At 43.6% G+C, this 26,967-nt stretch overlaps 1 protein-coding gene across 1 annotated transcript; it reads left to right on the forward strand.

Moving 5' to 3' along the window:
* Nucleotides 1-1,999: 1,999 nt before the first annotated feature.
* On the forward strand, nucleotides 2,000-26,547 carry fto (FTO alpha-ketoglutarate dependent dioxygenase; the record flags this gene model as incomplete). Its single annotated transcript, XM_010778950.1, has 4 exons — nucleotides 2,000-2,233; nucleotides 22,480-22,557; nucleotides 22,648-23,677; nucleotides 26,420-26,547. Coding segments are annotated over exons 1-4 (1,278 nt in total), but the record flags the coding sequence as incomplete, so codon positions are not given.
* Nucleotides 26,548-26,967: the final 420 nt, after the last annotated feature.

Below are 26,967 nucleotides of genomic sequence, written 5' to 3' on the forward strand. Positions count from 1 at the left end.
ATTCCACGATAGCTTATTATCAATGTAATGAACTAAGGAATATATTTATCATCACATGACCAGCAGGTTTAATAAGATAACATGTAAGTGTATTAAAGGGCTTTCTTAAAGTAATGCACTTAATTATGATCAAAGCCTTTCCCTTTACCCTTGCTCTGGATGACTCCACAAACCCCCATTACTGAGAACTACATGATTTGAACGGTTTATATACTTTGTGAATAATTTAACAGGACCCACAGTGCACATGTGATTCTTCAGACATGGGGGTTTTGAGGACACCATCAGACCATCGGGCCACCAGCGATGGAATAAAAAAACCAAGCTACTGTAGGGGTTTGTTGGACAAGGTAAAGTGGCCTGTCTGCCATTAAGAGCCCTATACATTATTTGAACATAATGTACACTCAAAGAGTCCCAGATCTCACAGACTCGGCCAAAAAACGTCAAGCAGGGAACCCTCTGTTCCTTGAAATGTTAACCATAAAAGTGATTGACAGCGGGAATATGTGAATGATAGTTTGACGCATAAAAGCAACATAGTGTAATGATGGATCGGGGTGACAGAGGTCGGGTAAAAGCGGATTTTGACATTAAAAGATAAAAAAAGGGAAATTATTTACAACATCATAAGATTTGTTTTCATGATTGGAGCACTCAAAAGGCACTATAGGCTGACATATGTTAATGTTAAAAATGATATAGCTATGCATGCACATGGATCTAGTTTTCACAAGGTGATTCCAAGGATATTTTTCAAACATACTCTCCCCTCGTAAAACCAGAACAGAGGAGAGGAAATGTACGTTATAAATAGGACTCAAAAGAACCCCCTCCGTTAGGGATGCCAGAGACACCGACATCCTTGAAAGTGGGAAAGCTTTGGAGCATTTTACAAGACAGGTGAAAGAAACATGTGTGTTGAATCATTGTAGCCGCCTCACTTGGGTCAGCTCTACCATAAAAGAAAAGCGATTACAAAGGAAACTAATGAAGACACTGATCAAAGTCTGTAATGGTAATATGTAGCAGGTGTTTTAGACCCCAGCAGTCCGCTCCACGCACCACCCTCCCACCACCACTGCTGCCCCATCTGTAAAACTCCCTCATGTATATCACATGTGCTTTGTTAGGAACAATGGACAGAACACATTTCAGCACTATTCAAAACATGTTATGAGCAATGTGGATGAACTCTGGGAGGGTATTTCAACCGTGGGTGATACATAAAGGCAGCCACATGGAGGCTGTACGTTTATGGTGCACTTTCATAATGGGTAGTGAGTTGAAAAGGGCTGACGTGGTTGAAGCCCACACCGGCAGAAAAGCACCTGGAGTTGAGATCCATGCAAAAGTTGAAAGAAGGATGGCGAGACTTGTACTGGAGCACGTTCAAAGCATGATTGCTATTTTTACACATAGTCTAAGATGAAAGTGTGACTGCTATTGATTACCAGAAGGGCTAAGCATATGGAATATCTAAGCTAAAGAACAGGACATTTTGAAGAAAATATTTAGGATTATTTTTCAAAATATAAAGTTTAAAGATGTTTGAACTGCAGCATTACCACCTACCAGAATGTTATCAATAATAATGATAAATAAAATAAAAAATCTAAATAGAATCAAATTGCAAAATAAAATTCTAATAAAATAGAAAAAAAAAGAAAAAAAGAAGCAAAATCAAAAAAGTATTTGAAATAAAAATGTAAAATATTAAATTAAAATTAAATTAAAAAGTTGTGCAGAAGCAGTTCATTGTGATTCTAATGTTTCATACTGTTCGTTTTATTTAAGAGTTCTAAGGTCTCTAAAACATAAATCCTTGATTTTAAACTTTCTTACGCAGCACAGATGCATTTTGTATATCTGTAGATCTGTACCTGCGCCGCATCTGCGCAGTGCAACGTGTAGAGCTTGATGACGTAGCTTCCGCCGCGAACACATGTCCAATCTGGGATTTGTAGTCCTCAATGCTACTCGTGTCCCGTGTTTTTTTTAAATATCTCCACTAAAAAACAATTTGCACCGACAATATTAACCATTGGACTCTCACTTTAACAACACGTAAGTCTTCACTGCCATGTGCCCTTTATAACATGAGAAGGCATTAGTAACGTTTTTTCGAGTACTACAACAACCACCGTCGCATCTAATAAAACCGAGGCAGCGTAAACACAAGTCCAGGAACATGAAAAGATCGGGTGACAGTGAGGGGGAGAAGAGAAGAAAGGTATTGATAGCGTTTTTCTCCGTTAGAGCTGATATATTTCTAAGCCCTGCTGCTGGTTGAATATCTAATGCTCCTTATGTGACACTGCTGGAAGCATTTGGGAGGCTAGCAAGCCGCTAATGTCAGTGCATACCTCACCATGCCTGTTTCCTTTATTGTGTTTTCCATTTTTTCCCCCCTAGTCTTCCACAATGAAGAGCGAATTACAGTTGCAATATAACGGTGCTTTATCACGTAAAGCTGTAGCTTGCAGGATAACGATGTTGCAACATTGCATATTAAGTGGGAAAGGGTCTGTTGGAGAAAATAGTAAAAGTGAGGACTCTACCGTAGGTTGGATTCATCAGCCTTAAATAAAAAACAACAAACCAACACATGGCAACACATTAGGCATTAAAGCCTTATTCCGGATGTCATGGTGTGAAGACTGAACAATGAATCAATTGTTAATTGTAGGAATGAAACAGCCCATTATAACTGTAAAAAACAAATGGTAAAGTTTGTGTGTAGGGTCTCCAGATTTGTCATGGTGCCAGCCCACATCTGCTTCAGTATTTTCTATAGATACAGTGGATACTAACTAATGCTTTACAGTAAACATGTGAACTTATTGGTTGATGTAGTGATTATTCTTCTTGAATAATTCTGTAATTGTCCCTAAGGCATGCAAGTGAGTTCAGGATTGTTTGCACATAGAGATGGGTGTGTCTATAACCTGGGATGACCAACTTTTGTTTGTGCAATAAGCTAGTTCGTGCTGTCCTGGGTTTAATAGGGCTTTTTCTGAATAACTTTGCGGTTAGTTGAGATTCCTAAGCAGAGGAAGGAAAGGGCTCAGCTGTGCCCATGGCATCCTGGGATATGTTACGCCTACAGTCATTCTGTCTGTCTGTTCCTAGTCTTATCTCCTGACTTGGATGCCGTCTGCTGTGGCACATATGTTTGGATCATGTTAGACAGCAGTGAAACTATGTAAGACGTGGTTCCTCCTGTTTATGAAAGCAGCCATGGCGGCCAGATGAGCGGCTCAGAGAGAGAACTCATTCCAGCTGGCCCTCGGGCACAGACCTAATGGCTTAGCTTCCTTTCTCTTTAGATAAATAAAAGGATGAGCAAGATGGAATTGCAATTTAAAAATGAATATAAGACTTTAGAGCAGCCAAGGGAGGAGTTGCATGCATTGTCAGTACTTTTAAAACATAATATCAGAGGGTTGTATAATGATACAGATACAATGATAACAAATAACTTGGATTCATCCAGTATGTGAGTGTGTCTGCAATGCTGCACAAAGTGAGAGATGCGCTATGATAGGTCCACTGTCATTCTGAGTTAGGGAATGCAAGCACCAGCAGATTAGTGCCAAGTGAATATACAATCTCCTTAGAAAATCCCACGACAGCAAGTCACTATAGCAAACTGACAGGTGGGATGCCATAGTTTATATTATTTTAGTGAAATAGAAGGATATTGGCCTAACAACCCAGGAGGAACTACTTTTTTTCTTGATAAATCCATCCGACATTTTTTACACTAGCTATTTTTCCAGCTACAAAAATGCAGACTATTTTTAAATGTATTCATTGCCTTAGGTTCTCAAATAGCTACTTTTTTTCAATAATATCTCAGCAATATCAACATTCCACCCCCTTGTCTTGTAATGAATTGAAAAAATCATTATGTTTATCAAAATTGTCATCACAGGATGAATTTCCACTCATGCCTTGGCAAGTGTGAAAACGACACTCACCCTGTTCCTTAACCCGATGTTCTAATGCTGTCTTTGATGCGAGCTCGCCATTTGGACAGTGATGACAAGTATAAAGTGCTGTGTCGAAACAGGAAGTGTGTGTGTGAGCGGCAGGCTAAGTAATGATCACACAGGGTCACCAGATGTTGTGAGGTCCTGGGCTCAGCCCGGCCCATTGCTTAGATCAGCCTCATTGGTTTGCTCTGGTTGTGGCACATAGTGCAAGCTGTTTAGGGTATTTAATTTCTGAACACTCATTAAAATGGTTTGTGTTTCCCTTGGCAATTCTGTTAAATTAACAACTACCGAGGTAAAAGCTGATTATGTGGCCACACATCCAGACATGGTTAATCAATTCTCCCACACAAAATGTGAGCTGGTGAATTAGTGTAGAGGAAACGATTTATGGCGACTAATGCCGACGTCCTGTCATGTCAGGCCTAGTGTTTTAGCAAGAGGGGGGTGTCAGATTCAGCACATTCAGCAGCTTTGTGCTCTGCCGGCCATCTTTTTCTCCCTTTTAACCCAAGCTACATGCTGCTTGCTCTATTAATGAGCCAATCATAGAGAAATAGTGTTGGGTGCTGACATAAAACATGGATATGGATACCTAAGGCAGGGTAGCACACAAGCTCCAGCAGAGTTAGATTTACACCTAGGCTCCGTGTAGAATGGTAGAAATGGGAACGCTCTGCATGGGGGCACTCACAGCTTCATCAGACCCCCGCCAATCGAGCCGTGGAAAAGCCAGGGCCCAGAAAAATACGGCTGTGGCAGATAATGATACCATTACACTAATGGAGCTGGCAAATGAAGGAGAACCCAGATGCCCTGCTTTATTACCGGAGGGGGTCATTTCCTCGCTGCATTCCTAATGGCCTGAGTACACAGTATTGATCAGGCTATCATGCTGCTAATCCTCTACAGAATTACTTATCGCTGGCTAGGTGTCGATCCACCGCATACCCTGCTCTGGCCTTGCCGCTGTGTGTCCAGCAGGGACCCACCGGGCAGTTTATCCAGGCATGATTTAGGGCCATGCTGGGATGGCGTCTGGGAGGTCTTCACTATAGTGGGCTGGCCAGTTCAATGTGTAAAAAAAAAAAAAGGTGGCAAATGAACCTTTCATTTAATTAAGGAGCAGGCAATGATGTGGTTCCTCCCTCTTTATGGCCCCATCGGCCGCTGTGGAGCAGGGGAAGCTGTGAGGTTGGGTGTCGTTCTCACTAATTGTGTTGTGCTGTAAATAAGAACAGGCAGCTCTTGTGCTATCAGCAGAAGCAGCAGCAGGCAATACTTTTACCACGCCGTTGGCCTGATTTGATTACTTCATTCTCTACATATTTAACTCCACTTCATTCTTGCTTTATGTGGCTGAAAACTGGGGAATTCAACATGCAAATGTGTTTCTTCAGGCCCAATTATACTGGACCCTCCGAGCTCCAATTCTTATTACTACAATTAGAAAAGTGGCTTTATTTCTAAATTATTCATGGTATGCATTATTTGAACATGACCGAGTATGATTTAGCCTTGGACCATCATCATTACAAATGAATAGGAGGGTCAGGTAGCACAGAGCACTTTGCCCAGGGCTTGTGACCTGTGATATCCTTGGCCCCTTTACTGGGCCCCTGTGTGCATTAGCATCCTCAGGCCATTGGAAGCGTGGCATTGTAGCATCAGCAGAGCCCTCTTGTCACCTCTGGCCTTGGCTAATCAAAGAGTTTACCTTAAGGGGGGCATTTAGCCCTGTTCGTTAGGCCCACTGCAGTGGCCATAAAGAAGTATTTATACATTTCCATCTGGAACAACCTGTCGTGGCTATTGATCCAGATATTTAGTCATTTCTTTCTGCATGCGCCATCAATATTGTGCAAACATCCGTCCACGCGAGTGTTGACCTCAGCCCCAGCCTCTATTTTCCCTCCCATTGGAGTTCAATGATATACTATTCTGAAAAGTAAAATCAATGAATGAATATGAAGTGTTGGTGTGTAATATAGCGCAGGCACCGAGGCCCAAGGTCTTTCATTGATCTGCTATGTGAGCGTTGGAGGGGGCTGATTAGTCTGCTGCTGAGCTTTTCCTCTACATGTTTTTACCTTGTCTCGCCTATTTGATCTTTGGCTCATATATTTGGACTGGGGTGTTTACAGATCAACTTGGTTATTGAAGACTCTCTTTAAACTACTTCAGCATACTTCTTACAATGTAATGCAGTCATTTTCCTGCCCATATGGAACAAGAATGTCAGAACTGAGATTATATGAAATGCATATGTGTTGCATACTTGCAATATTACTTACTATGTTGTGTGTGCCTTAATGTTTTAGTGTAGAAGATATACCCTTAGCCAACTTAAGTGCAACAGGAAGTGTGATGGTGGGGAATTCTTTGTTTTAAAGTTGTCATTGATAGAAGCATGGGATGGGTTTTTTGTATGTTTTCGGTCCTTCATCTTTGATTTGCAAATTCATTATATGTTCTGCAACTTGTGACATAAGCAAGGTGTTTCCATGAGACAACACTGAGTTACTTTTAAAGATGGATCTGTATTAATCACAGTGGTTATCATCCATTTAAATGTTGTGTCAGCTTCTCACGATCAATAAGAAACTCTGCATGCCGTTGTCTCACTTTCTACCACTTTTTTTTATAGAGGTCTGTGTTGAATGCATAACATTTTAGAGGTGCATGATGTCTACATTTGGTTTGCATCTGGAAGGGTATCAACTTTTATGGCCCTGCCTGCATTGTCTCAGGGAACATGACTCAGATGACCTGTTATGGACTCCCATATGTTCCTAAGAGGACCTGTGATCTTACTAGACATCTAAATGGAAAAACAGATATAGCCATATGCTTGGCATTGCATATTGGTGTGGCAATAGTACTGATACTGAAAGCTACATCTGCAGAGGTTTCTTTTAAAAGCTGACATTTCTTCACTTTTGACTAGTGGAAAAGGTTCTACCAAAGGCAAGAATCGGACACATTTACACGGACATAAGGCAGCAGAAATCATGCAATTCTGCTGATATTGATTTCCTTTCACAGTTTTCATTCTTCCAACAATTATATTTAATAAAAAAACTGCTTGTGAAATACCACTTTAGGGAACCAATAATTGCTAAATGCCACCCGGATGGATTCTCCTATGGATGCAGTCACTAGGATTGTCCAAACAGCCCTTGACAGCTCACGTGTCTGACAGCTACTACCGAGCACCTCATATTAGTGTTGAGGCATTAGCCACAGATGTCAGCGTACTCGCAAACAAGGCCGCAGTGTGGATCATGCAAACTGGCCGACCAGATCCGCTGTCAGATTCAATGAGATTACATCGAATATGACCTGCCCAAGTAGAGTTCATCTGTCATGCATGTGTCCCGTCACAAGAGAGACATAGAATAATCAGTTCAATCAATAGATGGTGGTGGCTCATTGGACTGGTGCTGAATAAACATGGGAATGCCCCTCTCAACTCAAACACAGAGGCTACTGTCTCCAGGGGGTTCATTAGCCACTCCAGGCTATGATCCGGGCAAGTCGTTATTTTTCCTTTTCTGTTTGTTTGCATTTTGGTGTGTGTGTGTGTGTGTGTGTGTGTGTGTGTGTGTGTGTGTGTGTGTGTGTGTGTGTGTGTGTGTGTGTGTGTGTGTGTGTGTGTGTGTGCCATATGTGCAAAACGTGAGTTTTCTTTTGTAGGTTGATAGGTATAAGATTATATTAGTTTAATTTAGATTAAATAAATGTTGTATTCCCCAATTGGAAAACTATTTTCATTACAGTATGTAAAAAAGGCAGTGCACTTAAAAAAGATACAATAAATATATCTACGAAAAATAAAGGTGTATGTCTAAAGAGTACGCAATATAGAAATATACAGTATAGAATATAAGATATGGGTATCTTTGATAGCACAAAGCACATACTTCTCTTCTCTACGTCTGTGTGTGGGTGTTTCTCAATGTCGAGGATGCTTGCTTGGTAGCACACTGTCTTCCGAGTCACTTGCTTCAGAAGCGAAGCAAGAATACTTCCTGGCATTCGGAAAACGAAGAGTGGAACAGGCGAGCAAGTGTGCAGGTGTGCGTCGTAATAGGCCCCGCCTTACATTTTCCGCCACAGATTTGGGGAAATTGGTCCGTGCGCAAGGCATTGTGGGGATTTTAAGACCGCGGAGTCTACACATGTGCAGCCTCGAAATGTTCTCGCTACGAAGAATTCCAAGTGTGCTGGACATTGGAACAGGCCTTCGGCGGCACTCGATGACGTAGTATGCTTGAAATAGTGGCTCTGGAGCAGCTTTACTCGACATTGAGAAACACCCTACGTGTGTGTGAATGCTGGTTGCTGCTAATTGGAGCTAGCTCTAGTAAAAAAGATTCCACCATGCACAGCCACCTGCTTAGGACATAACACTGCTCGTGCTGTTTATTTGTGAATTTATTTTCCTTTGTAATGACTCACCTTTCCAATAAAGTAAAAGGGCCCACTGTTACGGTGTTGCCTAACATCTGGTTCCAATGGAAAGTCCAAAGCCCTTCATTCACAAAAGCGGCAGGAGACCAGGTTCACAAGGCGCAGTAAATAGTAACTGTTAATTTGTACATCATAAGCTCTTTTCCATAAACAGGAGCAATGAAAGTGTGTTAAAATACCTGGCGTTCAGCTCGTTGCTTTGTAGACGCTGAACACACGAGGTGCCTTCTTTTAGCCAGTGCCAGGTTTTAGCATTGCAATTAGCTTAGCCAGCTGGAGGTACACTTGCAAACCACCAACAAAAAGAATACCACAGGTGTATACTGCTTGTAAAAAATATTGGTAATATGGGTTTTACTTAATAGGAAGGACATAATGGTGTCAGATATATTGGGTTAAATTATGTATGTAATTACCAAAGAAAGTTTGCATTTCAAAGGTTATACAGAAAAAAATAATTAGACTTTTTTTTTTCTTCTAATAGGCTACTACCTTATGGAGCATAACAAATCTTTAAAGCTTTTCGAAAAAAGTGCCAGTAAGGGTTGCCTTTTTTTCAATAATAAATAACTAATTGCCATTACAGTATGTTGACAGATTTAGCAGTTGCAATAGGATTTATTATATTGGAGGGATTTATAATTGTTTGGTCATTAGTTTCATTGAAATTGAAATTGAATTATTCTTTTGTGATTCTTTTAAAGAGAATCTGTACTAAACAAATATGTGTTGGATATTTTAGGATATCTCTGCAGCTTCCAAATACTCTCGTATTTAGCATCGAAAAATATTGTGCTTCTTGCAATTAGAATATTGCAGTAGTCCATGTTATGAGTTCGATCATATTTTGATTAATTGTGCAGCCCTTTAGTCCGTGTGGCATCAGGTGCTTTGGTTTCCACCTGAGGACTCTAGCCACCATACCAACTCCCAGTCCGGCGTAGGGGTCCTGGGTATCCTGGATTTTCTTTCATGGATCTTTTCGTACCGCTCGTTCCAGCATTTACTCTGCATCAAGCCTTTGAGAAGTGTCTCCTCACTTCAGGTAACCTGTTCATGTCTCAGTGATTCTTCCTCTGAGCCCCGTGTGTTTTTTCTTCATCAGCCTAACTTTTCCTTGCATATGCGAAGAAGCCAACGACAGCTTGACTGGCATGCTGTCAGACAGGCGATGCCTTTCCAACGGTGGAGCATCAGCCCTCTCCTGTGCACGTGTACGAGTGTTGTTCGAGGTGTGTGTGTGTGTGTGAGTGGAGTAAAGTGGGGGTATTGTCAGGACGTGACCGGCACACTTTGCATGTTCTTCTCGAGACAGGTGCTTCTGGGCGAGCACTGGTGCATGACAGTTGCCTTTCATCGCTGTCTTCTCTATACTTAACCCCTGACCAGCCCTCCCTCCTTCCTCTTCCTCCTCATCTTCGTCTCCTCTCTCCTCCCACCTCTTTTCCTCCACGTCTGACCTCTTCTCACGGCACTTCCCTCGGCCGTCCTGAGTGATGGACTGCGAAAGGCTGGTGGGCGGGTTTGTATGTGGTGGTGTGGCGCGGCAGGCTTGTCACGAGCCTTACACTGTCAGGCCACGGAAACCCAGCTGTCCAGACTGAGCTACACACACACACACACACACACACACACACACACACACACACACACACACACACACACACACACACCCACACCACAACTTTTTGTTCAACAGTCCGTAATTCCATCCACCGGCGCTGTCAAGCACTTGATCAAACGTGCATAAAGAAAGGCGCCCCTTGGCTGAATCCCATCTTCTCTCTTCCTATCATAATGTAGGCAGATTTCCCCTCCTCTGCCTGTTTCTCCAGCTCTGTTTATTCAGATGAGCCTGACTGGGGGGCAGCGGGTCACATCCACTCGCCTGGCTAAAACGTTCCTGAATTGAGGGTTGTCTCCAGTGAGATGGAAAGAGAAAAAACACAAGGAGGGGTTAGAAAGGGCTGCTGAGCGGTCATGTCAGGGCTGTTTTCGGGGCTTTCCGTGTGTGTGTGTGTGCGTGCGCCATGGCAGGGGTAGGGGTTAGGGAGTTTGAGGGTTCACTTGTCAACCCCTGTGTCATGCTTGCCCTGGCCCTGTTATGTAGAGGGCATCCACTGTCATTTGTTGCAGGACTGCTTGAAGTGGAGTGAGCCACAGAAGCATAAAAAGCAGCCGGCACACTGCGAGCTCTCAGGTGCTCCAGTAACACACATTCATTTAAAAGTACAAACCCTACTCTGCAGGAACTAATCCCTTAATAATTTGACACCCTAAAGTTTGCTTTGTAGAGATTTATTTTAGGGTCGGCCTTTTAATCTCCGCCATACGAGTGTTTGTTTAAGATGGATCCAGATGTTTTCCATAGGGCGTCATTAATTTGATGTTTTCCCCTTTCATTCTTTGAGCCTTATCATGTTAAGTGAAGTAGGTGGATTAAAGTCGGGCCAACTTTAGGAAATACATAAACTAGGTAAGCTAACAGCCATTCTTCACTTTTTTTGAAGTTTATCCCTGTATGTGTGTATCGTCGTGTTTCAGTGTAGGCATCTGACATACATCTCCCACATTCTCTCCACTTTGGAAAAACAGCGATTGGTTAAGACTCCTTAAACTTGTTGTTGGAGTGTCATCGAAGCACAGCGCGCACCACGAGCTTAATCTAACAACAGCCCGTCTGCCATACTGTGCCAGCGAGAGGACCCCTTCCTTGCAGCCATTGTCACATATAGGGGGCATTGTCACTTATGAGATGGACTCATGTAAATGTGGTGACAGGCTACTGTCTCGGCTGACTGACAGCACAGAGGGATTGGGCTAATCTGAGTGACTGATTCGAGGAGCGCAGCAGCTCGGCTGTCCCCATAACTCCTGAGAAATAGACAGCTTCAGCGGAGTTATCTGTGTTTGTAAGTCCTTCTGCTGCACTGGGATGACAATAGGGATTAGTGCCAAGGTTCTTTAAACTGTTTTTTTATTTTATTTTTGGGAGGGGGGGAAGGGGGCTTCTTATCGGTGTCTCGGCAGGATGCTGCCGCAGCCAGTTTTCCTTGACTGTCAATTAAAGAGGGGATCATTAACTTCAAGGGTATAAATGTTCTAACACTGGTATTACGTTGGGAAGCTAAGTCGCTGACAGATGTTCCAACTTTAATTCTCCACTTGTTTTTTTGTCCTTTAATTAATTTATGTATCACTATTCGGGTTTTAAATATTTTCTCCCCCTGTCTGCTCTTTGTTAGCCTGTAATCTCAGTTACCATGGTAGTCGCAAAGACGATTGGGCCTTGTCACTCGCCTGTGTTTCTAAGGAGGTTCAATCGGCTAATGTATTCAATATCACCCAAACTGAAAGGTAAACAGTATCTAATGGCGCGTGTATTCCTGCACTGCCTCGATGCAGCCTGGAGGCGCTGGGCGGGCGGAGAGCAGCGCGCCTGCCTCGAGTTCTCCCGGCTTTTCAGGAGGAACCAGCTACTTAGAATGGCGTCTTGATAAAAACAAAACGAGTATCTCTGTACATGTGTGGGATTTCTGGGCAGGTAAACAAAAGTAGTGTACTACTTTGGGGGTTTGGCGGTTGTGAAGCGTAAGTATGACAGCTGTGGTTGAGATTTCCTCAGAGTGGTGGAGCTGCGACTGGGTACAGTAAGGTGTACTGCAGGTAGTGAAAGAAAACAAGAGGAGGAGAGACGTTAAGGGGAGTGGGAGAGAGATAGGCGACGGAGACTGCTAATGGGCAAACTCTCTTCATCCACTGCCACTGCCATCAGCACCACCACCCTGTTCTCTCATGACAGCTCTTTCCCTTTGTTCTCCCCCTCGGCCCACTCTCTGCCGGGGATTCGTGACAAGTTTTCGCGGGCTGATCAAACACCGCAGTGACACCTGATTAGGATATAGTGCGTGTTTACAGCCGTGCATGGCGAGGACCCCCCTCCCCCCCACCCTTTCCACACAACAAGGGAGACTTCACCTTGACTAATTAAATTTGCACCTGCAATGCCAGCTGTGACAGCCACTGCAGGGTTGCATTTATTTATGTCACTCTATACATACTTCCTGTGACGTTCATGCGGGCTGAGTTCGCAGTAGCTCCTCTGTTTACCCACAGTGTGGGGTTTTGAAATTTCTGCGTGTAATATCATGGCTTTCAAAATTGCTTCTGACTGATAACTAAAGAAAATATTTTCCCTTGCATATTTTGGTGGCGTTATTTGAATATTTATGATTTCCGGTTATATTTCTGGCGATTTCTGCATAAACATCGCGCTCCTATGAAATGACAAAATTAAATGCAAGGTTGACTTAGGGATAGCAGGTGGCACAACATGCCATATCAAATTAATTTGCAACATTATGGCATTCGGTTGGAATATATAAATAACTTTTGTTTTTGCTTATACATTTTATGCATTATTTTAAAGTGTTAAGTGGTCGGGAAGTCAGTTATAGTTGATTTATTCTGTTATCACACGCGGAATCAATTTTTGAAATGGGTTTTGAACCCTTGTTTAAAATGTGATTTGTGTCTTCCTTGCTTAATGTGTGTATTTATTAAATCATGGATTAATTTGCGTACATATGTGTGCTTGTACATGATCTGTCTCTCAGAGCATGCGTGTGTGTGTATCTATCTAAATCAGTGTTGAGAGTGTAAAAGGCCACAGCTGAAGTGAGCAGGACATCAGTCACCAAGGAGCAGGAGACAGGGCCTGGTAATTTGTGGCTCTCCCCCCTTTCTCTCTCACTCCCTCACTCTCTATCTGTCTCTCCCTCCCCAGCCTCAAATTGACCAGGCTCGACTGCTGGTCATGCTGTATTACATGGGTTAGATGAAGTAATTATTTCTAGGCCACTGACTACAAGCAAGATTAATAGTTTTTGAAACGGCCATAATGGAGGGCTGACCCGGCGTGACATAAGCATTATTTCAAGCTCACCTCCACTCTCATCCCTCTCACCTCTGGGCACTGGCAGAGTGTGATTTATACCTGGGTTAATGAGGGGGAGGGGACCTATAAGAGCCCAGGTCCAACAGCATACCAGTGCAGTGCTACAGGCCCACTCCCCCGACTCAAGACAGCGGGGTCACTGGAGGAAGTTTTTGCATGATTGGGTTTTGAAACAAGATGTAGAATGATTAAAATCTACATTTAATGTCATATTTTTACTGTAAGTTGTAATTGGATTTGAAACCTAAATGGTTTAGGCTGTTCATTGCATGATACATTGATGAAAGAATGAAACATATGCTATGATATCCGATCCTATAATATCCCGGGTCGCGTCATCTGTCTAATCCCCCCCCACCACCACACTCACTCCTGACGCTCCAGAGAGAAGCTGGGATGCTGTCACTAGGTGGCACTTGGACATCATGTTATCAGATGCTCTCTCCCCTTCACCCCACCATCCTCTCCCCCTCCCTCCTTTCTTGCCTCCCTCACTTCCTCCCTGTGCTAAGTACACCTCAGATGTCAGGGTGTTTTATTTTTATTGGATGAGGGCAGTGTGTAATGCATTCACCTCCGTTCCTGCCAGCTGTTAAATGCCCCAGAACATGGTCTGGCCAGGCTCCGCCCCGTTAACCCCTCTGATTGGCTGTAATAATTAGCAGAAGTGAACAGTAACTATGGGGCCTAGCGAGGGTTTGGGACAGCTTGCGACTCGCTGATTCGTACGTGACAGAATGGTCCGTCCTTAGTTGGGCTTAGTTGACTTGGGTCCGGCCCAACCTGGCCACATCCCCCCCCCCCCTGACTTTGTGTGTATTTTAAGCTTTAATATTAACCCTCAACACATGCATGCGGTGTGGCGCCAGCAATTACATTTTCAAATGGCTGGGTTTGTAAACCTCCAGCATGTTAATCTGTCACCATTCAAGCTACTGGGAAGAGTGAAAAGAGGATTAGGCTATTCAATTCCTGGTAGAATATTTCCCTTTGTTCAGAATGAGTGAAGGAAAAATAAATAAAGAAATGAGGTGGCTTCTCAAGCAAGACAAGTGCCGTCTGCTATACCTCAGGATTTAGCTAATGCCATTATAGCAAACTTATCTGCCTCAGGATTCCAGGAAGACAGACTGACGACAGTGTAAACAGCCACAAATGATATTCAGCCCTTAATTTAATATTAATCTGAGGTCCCATCATAATGCCAGTTTATCTGGGTCAAAAACTACATGAGATAGAATTAGACCTGTCCTAGATGTTCACCACACATCTGTTTAGTCTCATGTGTTTTTCTCGTGGCTTAGGTGATTGTTAGTGTTTAAACTTATGCCACTGCTCTCGCTTGTTATTTAATACCATATTCAAAACCAGTTCCAACAAATAGGTCCCAACAAATAATTCAAGAGGTTGTCTGTCTAGTTATATTTATATGATATAGATGATGAAACTAGTCACACTTCGATGGACAGGAAAACATGTAATAGACAGGATCTTCTCTATTTTTGATATGTTATATATTTTTCCCCTACAAATGACTCATTTTACGTGTCGTGTGTGTGACTGTGACACACACTTGACTTGATGGTAAAACATCCTTGAAGTGTTTTGTCAAGCAATATACTTTATCAAATCTTATGTTTAGCATAAGGTTATAATATACCACAAGATAATTGTCACAGCTGTCATCCAATCCGGCACAGTACCCCAGCCTCAGCCCCTCGTTTACCCTTGACTCCCAGCCCCTCCGGTCGGATTGCACATCATCTTTATCCCAGATGAAGTACCAGACTCGGTAGTGTCAGAAGATGATCTAATATGGAGCCGGAAGGACACAGAGCTGGGAAATCATCGTCATTTGAAGAGGTTGCTTGTCACATGATGGGTTTGATCAACCCGTGCCGCGGTACACAGAGCCGGGTCTTTGCACAGTCTAACAGTGGTACTGGATTAGAGACACAAGCCACTTCCACTGTGATCAGTCACTCACACACGGAGACACGCGGCACGACTGAAATCCTCCTTGCACACTTCATCCACATCATGTACAGACGTCTTCGTCAAGCCTACTGTATGGAAATGAGGAACACTGCTGTTGACAATGAGAGTGTGCCAGTTTTTCCCTTTTTTTTAGGGCATATTTCATTCTTTATAAAAGCTGAAGCCTGCAGAAATACTCAGGAGCTACAGTTCCAGTTGGTCTGCCTGACCTGCCTGAATGCTACTGATCTGTGACATGTTGAGACAATGGCAGTGTGTGTGAAGAGTCTGGCTCTACACCCCTCAGACACTGTGTATGGCTAAGTGCTATTGAATTGTTTATTGTCACAAATCACAAACCTTTCAATGACTAGGTGCGACCAGCGTACACCCACTCATCCATCCATCCAGCTGCTCTGCCCTGAGCCGTGTATTGGTTTGCTCGGGCTCTGAGGAGCGTAACGCCGGCCTCCGGTGCTGCTGGGGATTTTAAACGCTCCACCTGCTTATCGATCTCTTCTGCCCCGCTGAGCCAGCCAAGCCTGGCCCGCAGAAAGAGGGAGAGAGAGGAGAGGGGAAGGGCAATCTGGTGGCCTCAGTCCTCTGGTACTCAGGTCTGTCCTTGACACTGCCTGTGGGACGCAGGCCTGGAGGACGCCTCTTGTCCTCCCTGTAAGCTCTGCATCCAGCTAGCCAGCCCTCCCCCTGGGCCAAGCTGCACTTTGCACAGCTATATTGATTTTTTTTGGATGGGCAGGAAGAAGTGTGGCTGGATGGTGAGAGCGAATGAGAGCGGGAGGGGGAAATTGAGGGAGCTTTCTAAAGCGCTGACTTCTCCTTGACTGCACCTCGAGACGCGACAACCCTGTTAGAACAACTCAGTGGCCCCGGTGCCCCGCTGAAAACTGCTAATCACAGTCTTTCAATCAACGTTCTCCTTCCTCTCTTCTCTTTCCTCCCTCCATCCCTCTCCCCTTCCTCAATTTCTCACTCTTTCCATTTACTTACCCCTTGCTGAACTGCTCCTTCCCAGAATACCAAGGGACTGCGTCTGCATTAAATCTGGCCATTCCACATGGAAAACAGCTGACCTCATGAAAACATATCTGAAGGTGAAAACTAAAAAGCTTTTCTCTATCGACATAATCTTAATGGAAACATAATGGCCTCGCCACAAACTAACAATTAGGGCAAAACTGCAAAATGGCCTCAGTGGTGGTGACCAAGATCTCATGGCTTTTGTGCCAACAGGGCTGCTGGGTTGAATCCTGCCCTGGGTGTAAAGCTGCCATTAAACAAGATATTTAACCCCAGGGTCCTCCAGCGGAAAAAACTTTTATTGTCGATCAGAAATCTTTAGATGTTCTGGGCCGCTCCTGTGTGTGACTGTGAAGCTGCGAGTATGTTTCTGATAAAGAGCATGCTCAGTCAATCTCTCCCGGATAAATAAAAAGGTTATGTAAGGCGTACATCGACAGATCTCTTAAATTGCCCTTCTCTCTTTCTCCTCTCTTCTTCTCTCCAGATTTGACACTTGGTAAAGGTCACAGAAACATCTTTTTTTCCCATTTGAGGTGTAGATAAGTGTGAAATAGATGTTGACACCACAGACACATTGAAAAGCACTTAAACAGAGTGGCCATGTGCCAACCTGTCTGTGGCTGGCTTTGTGCATTTGTAAATACTTTTGAATGATTGATCCGGAGACCGGGTCTCTCTGTAAGGTGCGCTGAGAGAGATCAAAAAACAGATGAGGTCCAGGCTTTTTTTTCTTTCTCCATCTCTTCCTCTTTCACACGCATGGACACATACTCTCCCTCTGACAGAACTACATGCACCCTGGGATGACTGGGAACTTTAAGTAAGTGTTCATGTGAAAAAACTGCACACAAAGTTCAAAATACGACAGGACTTTTGAGGCTTAGTTCAAAAGGCACATCGGATGTGTGTTAGTGTACCTTATCTCGCACCTGTGACATTTTTCAAATGTGACCGGCAGCCAATTAAGTTGTGTGTGTGTGTGTGTGTGTGTGTGTGTGTGTGTGTGTGTGTGTGTGTGTGTGTGTGTGTGTGTGTGTGTGTGTGTGTGTGTGTGTGTGTGTGTGTGTGTGTGTGTGTGTGTGTGTGTGTGTGTGTGTGTGTGTGAGAATGTAATTAATGAGTGGCAGTGGTCCCCCACAGCTCTGGTAATGTGCTTGGATCAGTGTTATAAACAGGGCGTGAAAGGTCTGCCCAGCGCCAGCCCTTTAAGTGACTGGCCTCGTGTTCAGGTAGATGGATGGAAGTGTTCTAATATTAATGATCACGTCCCCTGCCGACCTGTCGCGAGGTGAAATGAGCAGCGAAGCCTTCAGCCTCCAACAACAATTAACGGTCCCGAGCCGTCCTGTCTGCCATTTATCATCACGTACCCAACCTGTGGACTCCCACTGAACACACGCTGAACGTGTCTGTCAATACATACTCAATGTTCACGTCATTGATTTGATAAAAAGATGGAATGGTTAATGGCATAGCTTTCATCCGCAGTTATTTCTGGACAAATTGTTTCTTTACTTTTCTTTTTTTTCGATCCTAAAAAGCAAAACAAATCATTGCTTCTGGATTTCATTTATGAATAAAACCCTTTCTTGTAATGATCCTGCAATATGTCTCAATATGTGAAATATGCTAAGGATTATATTCTTAATAACTGACCTAAACATCTGTTTAGTGTTATTTGCATGATGATCTTGGATGGATGACCTTGCATTAAATGTGATTTGTGAATATAGGCTAGACCTACAAGGCCAAATGTAATCTGTAAATACATCTCAGGATAATACAGATTACCCAGAAAAGAATTGATCGACATGAAAGGATCTGAAGCAATTGTTTTTAAATGTTTCTGGTGACGTCATCCTGATTGACCTTTAGCTCTCACAGTCTAATTCATATTCATGAGCTGGTCCTGAGCATGAGAGTGGAGACATGAGGTTACACATTACCAACAACCCTGCACTGAGGTCAACTCCCACACATTCCAGTTAGCCATTGACTTACCCAGTTAGCCGTCACACAGTCACAAACATGTTGTCAGTATTCTTCAAATGAATGAGTGTGGCTGTAAACACAATGTCAGAAGTAAGAAGTGGTGAATTTCTGCCCTGAATGATTCTTTTTATGCATTAACAAACAAGATGTGTGAAAATAGTTGAACATTTCATTTCCAACATTGTGACTAGTGCTAGGCTTCTGTTTTTTAGCATGTGTATAAGGTAGACACAGCAGTAAAAGTGGAAACTCTGCTTGTGTCTCTCTTGTGTGTGGTGGCACCTAGGTGCTGTGTTATCTCACCATAGTTCAAGTCAGTGGCATACTCTGAAGATGAGGTAGACCTCGAACTGTGGCGACCTTTATGAACACCTGCAGGTAGCTGAAGAGCCTTGGGTTTTTGATTAAAGTGTTTTCTTAACTTCCTCTCAGTTCAGATCAAAGCTGAATTCTTTTGAAGACTTCCTTTCTAGCTATGCATCACACATGCAAACACAAATGTTCTGATGGTGTGGGCACTCCCTGCCCTTCTCTGCGCCCTGTGTCGCTTCACACAAGCTCCCGACATTCTGCGATCCGGTGCCAAATGGACCGGGACGGAAGCGCCTTTGATGTACACGGTGTAGTCTATGTGTTTTTGAGTTCGACGTTTTACAGCCAACTTGTCAAAACTGTTGATTCACCATCACTTTTGCAGAAGAAGACCAGTTCTGAAATGGGTGTCACACAAGCACCAATAGCTTGCTATTTCAACACGGAGCTCTATTACACAGCTATCTCTCATCACGTCATCCCGGAGCCAGACAAGTCCTGTTCCAGATCTGAAGTTTATTTGTCCGTCTGAACTTTTGGCACCTGCATCCAAAGGGAAAGTGCTGCCTTACTTTGGATGGAGGTCTTAAAGAATTGTAAATTGTAAATGGTCTGCTTTTATATCGTAGTTTTCCGATCTTTGCGATCCCTTCAAGTCCTTTAACATAGTCAGCATTGACCCATTCATACTTGGGGTTGAGTATCTTGCCCAAGAACAAATCAACATGTTGAATGCAGGGATAGAAGCTCCAGCCTTTCGATGGAGGACGACCATCTACCTTCTGAACCACGGCCGCACTTATATAAGAAGATATGGTGTACCTCTCGCCCTACACAAAAAGGAAATGTAACCATACACCATGATGGTAATAAGAATGTCTTCATGCTGGAAAGCACAAGAAGAGATTTCACATGAGGTGACACGTCTACTTATCAAGCCATCGTAAGGGCTTACTCCACATTGTAGCTTCCATCTAGTTTAAGACACATCAGCCAAATCCAGACAAGTCCAATGGGACACATTTGTCCTCCCTCAGCAGTCGTTTCACACACAGCACTTTCCAATGCACACTCTGGGGCAGACACAAGTTAGGCTGCAAGTGTTTTTATCCCCGTAGCGGCGCAGTTATCTGGCTTTTTTGAGCTATTGATGCTAAGCGCTGGACATTAATCTACTCTGCCAAGAACGCTTTGAAGAAAGTGTCCGTTGAAGTGTCACAGATAGGGAAATAAGTGAAATTAATAAATATATAGTACACAGTTTGATATCTCTTATAGGCCAAGATCAAAGCAAACCCATTGAGTCCTATTCTACCTAATATGTTTTTCTGTGATAAACAGTCCGGCTGAGGGAATAATCCCATCAAGGAAGAGAGAGATTAAAAAAAAGCATCAGATATATCACTCAGCGCAGACTGTTGCCGCGGCTACCGTGAAGCTACCGTGTTATTATGGGATTGGTAATCTCGTTTCCCGGGTCTGAGTGGAATCGCAGACCTTTTTTTTGCGCCTCGTGGCTTTTCCTTCTTGAATCAGGTGCAGACACAGAGACAGCAAGACAGACACAGCGGCCCTCTGATACTGAGAGAGTCCATCTGCTTCAGAGGGCTCCGGTAACTTCTTGTCTCTCCTTTTTTTCTGTGGAATTTCTGAGTAGCTTGATGTTTTTGACATGTGTGTGACAGCCCTGGTTGTGTGCGATTGGCGTTGAGGCATCATGCTCCCTACCCCGGCTGTGCTTTTTTTTTTTTAGGATGGGCCTGTATGTTTGTATATCTGTTGGAGCCTCACACACATACAGTATGAAGGCACACTTTCATGCTTGTGTACACAGTAGTGGTTTGCGCAGTGTGACTAAAGCTGACTGTAAGGTTTTTACTTAGGTGTGTGCATCTACAGTAGATGGATGCCAGGATATGGATCTGTACAGACTCACAGCGGCAAACAGATAAACACACCCATATACACACACACACACACACACACACACACACACACACACACACACACACACACACACACACACACACACACACACACACACACACACACACACACACACACGTACAACACTAGCCCAGAGCCTCACCTTGATATCTTGAGCTTCTGTCATGAGTTTGAATTTGACACCAACGAATGTATGTCAGCTTGTCAATTTCTTCCAACAGCCTTTGAATGCAGTCTGGCCATGAATAGTGCATGTTGTTTTGTTTTTTAAGATTCCAACTGTCTGCAAGTCTGTTTTTGTTTGTTCCGGGAAAAAAAACTTGGAAGGCCTGTATACTCGGGTGCGTCCTTTAAGAAAACTTTCAGCAGGTGTTGTGTTGTTTAGCCTAAGGTAAAGATTCATCCCTGAAGGTAAATTCACCAAACTTGCTTCTGATCTGATGCCCTCCCATTTCTTCCAACTGTGTTATTGGGATCTGTTTTCCTCCCTCATGTCTTTAATGCACATACTTTTCACCACTTGCCCTCTTTTTGATCCAGCCCCCTTCAGAGTCGGGAGGACACACATCTTTTTATACCTGGACTTTAATATATTAACGGGACATTTTATATCACTCTAAAAGTCAGGACATGTTTTGGCAGCCGGTTCCCATATTGCCTGCAGTGTGCCACATGAGGTCTTTGGCATTATTAGGGCAGTGGAAATAGGAGACGCCTGTTGTAAATGTCTCGGAAATATACACAGGGTCGGTTCTCCTTCAACCGCATAGTAGTTGAAGCACAGGCCATTCATGCAAAACTTTTAAAGATGTGAAAAGACAGTGGCATGTCGGTGACATTTCTCCTTCCCCTGCTGTGGAGACTCCATGCAGAGACTCTGTGTGCACCTGTGGGGAATGAATATGAGGTTCTAAAACCACAAACGCAACGCCTCCACCTACACATACCATCGCAGGGAGGGAAAAGAGTTGTGAAATTTATTTGGGCATATAGTTTTTATGCCAGTTGCCATTGGATTTACAGGTCGGAATGGAATGCATCCCAGTGAAAAGCACTTTGATCCCCCCACCAGGTTGACATTTTTATTGAGGGGGCGCTGTATGGCACAGGGCATCTTTTATAAGGTTGTGAGGAACCCCATGGCAGCCTTCACAAAATCATAAAAACGTGAGACGTCAATAAAAAGGACCAAGCACCATAGATATCTCAGCTCAATCTGAGGGCAACGTTTGTTAAGATTCATTTAATAAATGTATTCCCAAATAGTTTGTTTGATTTTTATGTGAGTCCTGCAGTTTGTTATTGTTAGCCCCTAAACTTCGGAGTGTAATATAACTCTGCTTTTCACACTTTTTGTTTCTATATATAAAGTGAGGCAGGGTGGGATGTATGGAAATGTTTTCACGTCAGCAAATACTAGGTTCCCGCAAGGAAAGGGCAGTCTTGTACTCAAAGATAATGTTTCCAGTACTTTAAAGCCAGACTGGGAGTGGCGGTCTAACCAGACTCTGCCTTACTCTATGTAGGCCATACATGCCTTTAAGACATTTGCCTCTCAAACACTGCATACTTTTGTAAAAATGATCATCCCAGGAAGTACATTTAGTGCCTAATCAAAGCATTTGTGCGATGTATTACTCATATCTATTTCCATTAATTCAGTCATATACATTTTGAACACCTAACCACTAAAGTGAAGTTGAGTTTATTCAAAAAAAGTAGCTACAAGCAGAAGTTTCTTGCATCTACTTATCAGCCTATTTACTGTGTTGTCTTCTACAGAGGCGGAGGCTTCTGCAGGAGTTGGGAAACCAGAAGATTCCCTTTCTCGGACCTCCCGATCGAGGCTATCAGCAACTGGTGAGCCTGCCACAAATAAGAATGATTCAGATTTCTTTTTTATGTTTCTGTACGTCATGATCCTGATGAGAAACGTCTTGTGTTTCCAAGTGGGACTCCAGTTACTCAGGCCTGATTCTGAGGAGATCCTGCTCGGTGCCTGCTGAGCTCCATGTCCGGGTGCAGGCCGCCCTGCTCACCCTGAGGAGGAAGGGCTGCCTCCTGAGGGATTTGGTTCGCATCCGAGAGCGAGATGTATTCACCGCCGTTTCACGGACTCTTCTTGGTGAACCGGGCCACACCTACCGCTATCTGGACACACGGCTGTTTGCCATCCCCTGGCACAGCGAGGACCCTGAGGTTAAAGGACAAAACTGTTGCGACTCTGACTTGAGTGCGGCTTGCAAGGCATTGTGGGAGCTTAACACCTTCTTCAGTTCGGATGTGTCTCAGCGGAAGGAAGGGGACAGGCTAACACAGTGTTTGAAGGAGGAGGTGGAGGCCAAACTGAGCGATGAAGGGGACACAGGGTCTAAGAACAGTGAAGACTCCAAGAACAGTGAAGGAGGGGACTCGGAGTCCAAGCAGAGTGAGGAGGGGGAAACTGAGTCCAAGCACAGTGAGGAGTGGGACATTGAGTCGAAACACAGTGAAGAAGGCTGTTCTGGGTCAAAACAAGAAGGGGAATGGGAGACTAAGTCAAAACCCAGCAGTGAGGAAGGAGAGTCCTCTGAGGATAAACCAAGTGGAGTCTCAGCAGCTTCAGAGCACAATGAAGGAAAATGTCCCAGCTTGGCCCCTACGGCCCTCAGTGGCACACAGAATAAAGGTGTGGGACTCACGGCGCAGGGGAAACCTGTGGCCAAAATGAAGCACATCTCCTCCGATCACCACGTTGAGGACAGGGAGGAAGCAGCCAGCAGGCAGGGCTGTTCGCAGCCGAGCCCTCCGCCTGTATGCACCGGTCCGGTTAAGTTCAATGTCACGTTGCTTAACTACATGGACCCAGCAGCTATGAGCCAGCTCAAAGAAGAGCCTTACTATGGCATGGGGAAGATGGCAGTAGGCTGGCACCACGATGAGAATCTCATCAGTCACTCTCCAGTGGCTGTTTACAGCTATAACTGTCACAACGACAAAGGTGAGGGTCAAATCTAAAGTAGGTTACTTGTTTTGCTAATTGGACACCAATTGTCGAGATAGGTGGCTTTTTAAATCCAAAGTTTATCAAGCCTTTTGAATGTCGTTTCAGAAATGAAGATATCTTTTTCTCTTTCACTTCAAAATCCCATCAACTTATCTCAGTTGCTTTATTGTAGATCAGATACAGCTAACCTTGTGTATTATGGCCCTACAGCGGCGCGGCAGCAGCTGTAGACATGGCCTCTGGTGAGGCAAGCATCAGATCCATCTATGTGATAGTGTCAGGGCATTATCAAATGTCATCACTGGCTTGCTGCTGACAGCCTTATCGCCGACCGTGCGTTGGGAGATCACAGACATTTGGATCTGAGCTCTTAACGTGAGCTCAATGCCACAGTCTAACCAACAGGCCTTATCACAGACGCCACATCTCATCTAAATCATTTCCCCAAGAAATGATCGATGTGCAATTATCTGATATGGAATAATGAGCCCTGCTTTGATAAGTGTTCCTAGACTGTACTGTATGGATGATACGATGTCTGCTAATTAAGGAATGTGCACTCTTTCAAGAGCTGATAGCGCTCGCTGATCCGAGTGATAGAGAATCTCAATGAGAGGCACTTTTGCTTTCTAGAGCAAATGCAAAGCTACCATGGAATCAAGATCCAATTTGTCTGTCTTGTTTTACATTCCAGACTTAAATACAAAGCAAAACACGTACTTATTTTGTATTGTAAAAACAATATTGTACACTTAATTGATAAAGCTCCTTTTTGGGAATGACATTAAACCAAATAAGTGTATTTTTACAACACTAAATCATTCCTTGCACCCTCCAAAGGCTGAATGATGGTGATAAAAGTGCAGCTGTAGTTCAAGTGTTGCTAAGAATGGGAGCTCTACACAATCTGTGTCTAGAACCGGTTCTTCTGCCATATATAACAGGTGAGATGCCAACCGCTCTGACATCCCACCCCACTTTACAGCTGGGCTTTCTTCATTGGTGTTTGTTAACCAGAAACACCTGCTACAGCGGTCTATTTCAATGATTTGTTCTAGGCCATTCCAACTCTGACCCTGTGAACACGGGCTTCAAACACCATGGCGTAACACCTTGCAGTGCTTAGCAGCTCCAGACTTGAAAGAAACGTGTGTGTAGAGCGCTGTGGTGCTGTGTAGTATATATCTAAGTGGCTGACGCAGAGGACTCCCAGAACTAGCTAATGAAATGATTACCGTGAGACATCTTTACAATAACTTGCTGTATCTTCCATTGTTCCTGAGACAAAGGTCCACATATGACACCTGCTCTCATTGGTAGACCGTTTGCTCCTTGAGCAGCCTCACCTTGTTTTTATGCTTCAGCCAGAGATTTGTTCAGAGTGTTTTTCCCAGCTGCGCTGATCCAAAGGAATCTGCCACGACTGAGCGTTTTCCGGCACGGAGGATGATATTCCCCCATTCCTGAGGCCTCGGGGAGTACTGTCATTAGCTGGCTCTCAGAGCACAATGGCTGGAAATTAAGTTACTATTTATCCGTGCTGAGCAAAGGAAAAGGCAGCTGTGGGGCAGAGAGGCCCGGAAAGACTTTAGTATTGATTTTGCTGAAGGGTGTTGGCCAGCCAAGCCAAATCTCGTTTTCTTAGTTTGCCGTGTAAGAATGGAAGGAGAGGGGAGGTGGTTACAGTGACTGGGTTCAGAAACTGGAATATCATAGGACTCCTGCTGTCCAATAACACACTCTCACACACTCACTAAACAACATCAAGGGCTTTTATCAAACTATTTCTTCTTGCACGGCATAATGACGGCATAACGATCCTGTGCTAACAGCCAATCTGACCACAGCAACACATATCATCTTTGCTCTGCTGTTAAGTGATTCTTACTTGCTGGAGACAAAGGCTTACATCTTACATCCTTTGTTTGGGAGCTATTGATTTAATCATTGCACTCCTTACTTTTTATTTAATTGTCCTGGGCATTATCATAGTGTTTTAGAACTGCATTACCTGGCCAGCACTTGTATTCGAGATGTAAAGTGTTTTAAACTAATATTGTGTTAAATAGCCTTCATTATATAGTGATATATATATCATATTCTTTACTACTAAAAGTACTAATACCACACTGTAACAATACTCAATTTCAAGTAAAGGTACTGCATCAACAACGGTACTGAAGTGAACGTATTCAAGTATGATCAGAAAAATGTAATTAAAGTATTAGGAAGTACTCTGCAGAAAAAACTAAAACATATAATATTTAAACATTTTTAAATATTTTAAAAGCAGCACTTCTTCACATTCTTGAAGCTGGAACTGTGAAATATTTTTAAATAAAAAACCTCTTAGCAAAATTGCTGCTACATGTTCTGTTAAATATAATTTTGGATGGTTTAATCAATACCAAATAATCACATTTTATAATTATTTCCTAAGTATTGTGTGTCAAAATCTGTATTTGAAGAAGTAACCAGTAAATAAATCAAACAAATAAGTGTAGTCATATCAAATAAAAATACTCTGGTAAAATACAAGTACATCAAATGTGTACTTAAGTACATAACTTGAGTACATGAGCTTTGTTACTTTCCACCCCTTAGAAAATGTGAGGACTTCACTTTTCCACTTAGCTTAAGTCACGCTGGGTGAAACTGTCAACCCAAAGGCCTGAAATGTGAATATAAATGTGAAATGCAAATGTTGCAGTGAGTCTGGCTGTGTGTGACTGACAGGTGAGAGCAGTGAGGGAGGCAGCGAGGAGCGGCCATGCTGGAGGATCGGGCTGAAGGTAGCCTGGGACATCCACACACCTGGCCTGACGCTGCCGCTGGAGTCTGGAGACTGCTACTACATGAGAGGTACTGAATCCCTTCCACACACACACACACACACACACACACACACGGACATACACACACACATGTAAATACATCGCTCTCACAACTATGTCCGACTTTGGAGGAAGGAACATTACACACAACACACAAGGGGTACCGGGGTGTGTGTGTGTGTGTGTGGTGGTGTGTTGTGTGTGTGTGTGTGTGTGTGTGTTGTGTGTGTGTGTGTGTTGTGTGTGTGTGGTGTTGTGTGTGTGGTGTGTGTGTGTGTGTGTGTGTGTGTGTGTGTGTGTGTGTGTGTGTGTGTGTGGTGTGTGTGTGTGTGTGTTGTGTTGTGTGTGTGTGTCGAGGTGAAGAGGACGGACCTTCTTCTCACACACTCACTTCTCATAGGACGCAGTGATACCCAGTAGACCCTGGTTCTTTTGTGATTTTGTATCCGC

Source organism: Notothenia coriiceps, unplaced genomic scaffold, assembly GCF_000735185.1.
Source record: "Notothenia coriiceps isolate Sejong01 unplaced genomic scaffold, NC01 NC01_scaffold00019701, whole genome shotgun sequence".
In the NCBI taxonomy this organism is placed as follows: Eukaryota; Metazoa; Chordata; class Actinopteri; order Perciformes; family Nototheniidae; genus Notothenia; species Notothenia coriiceps.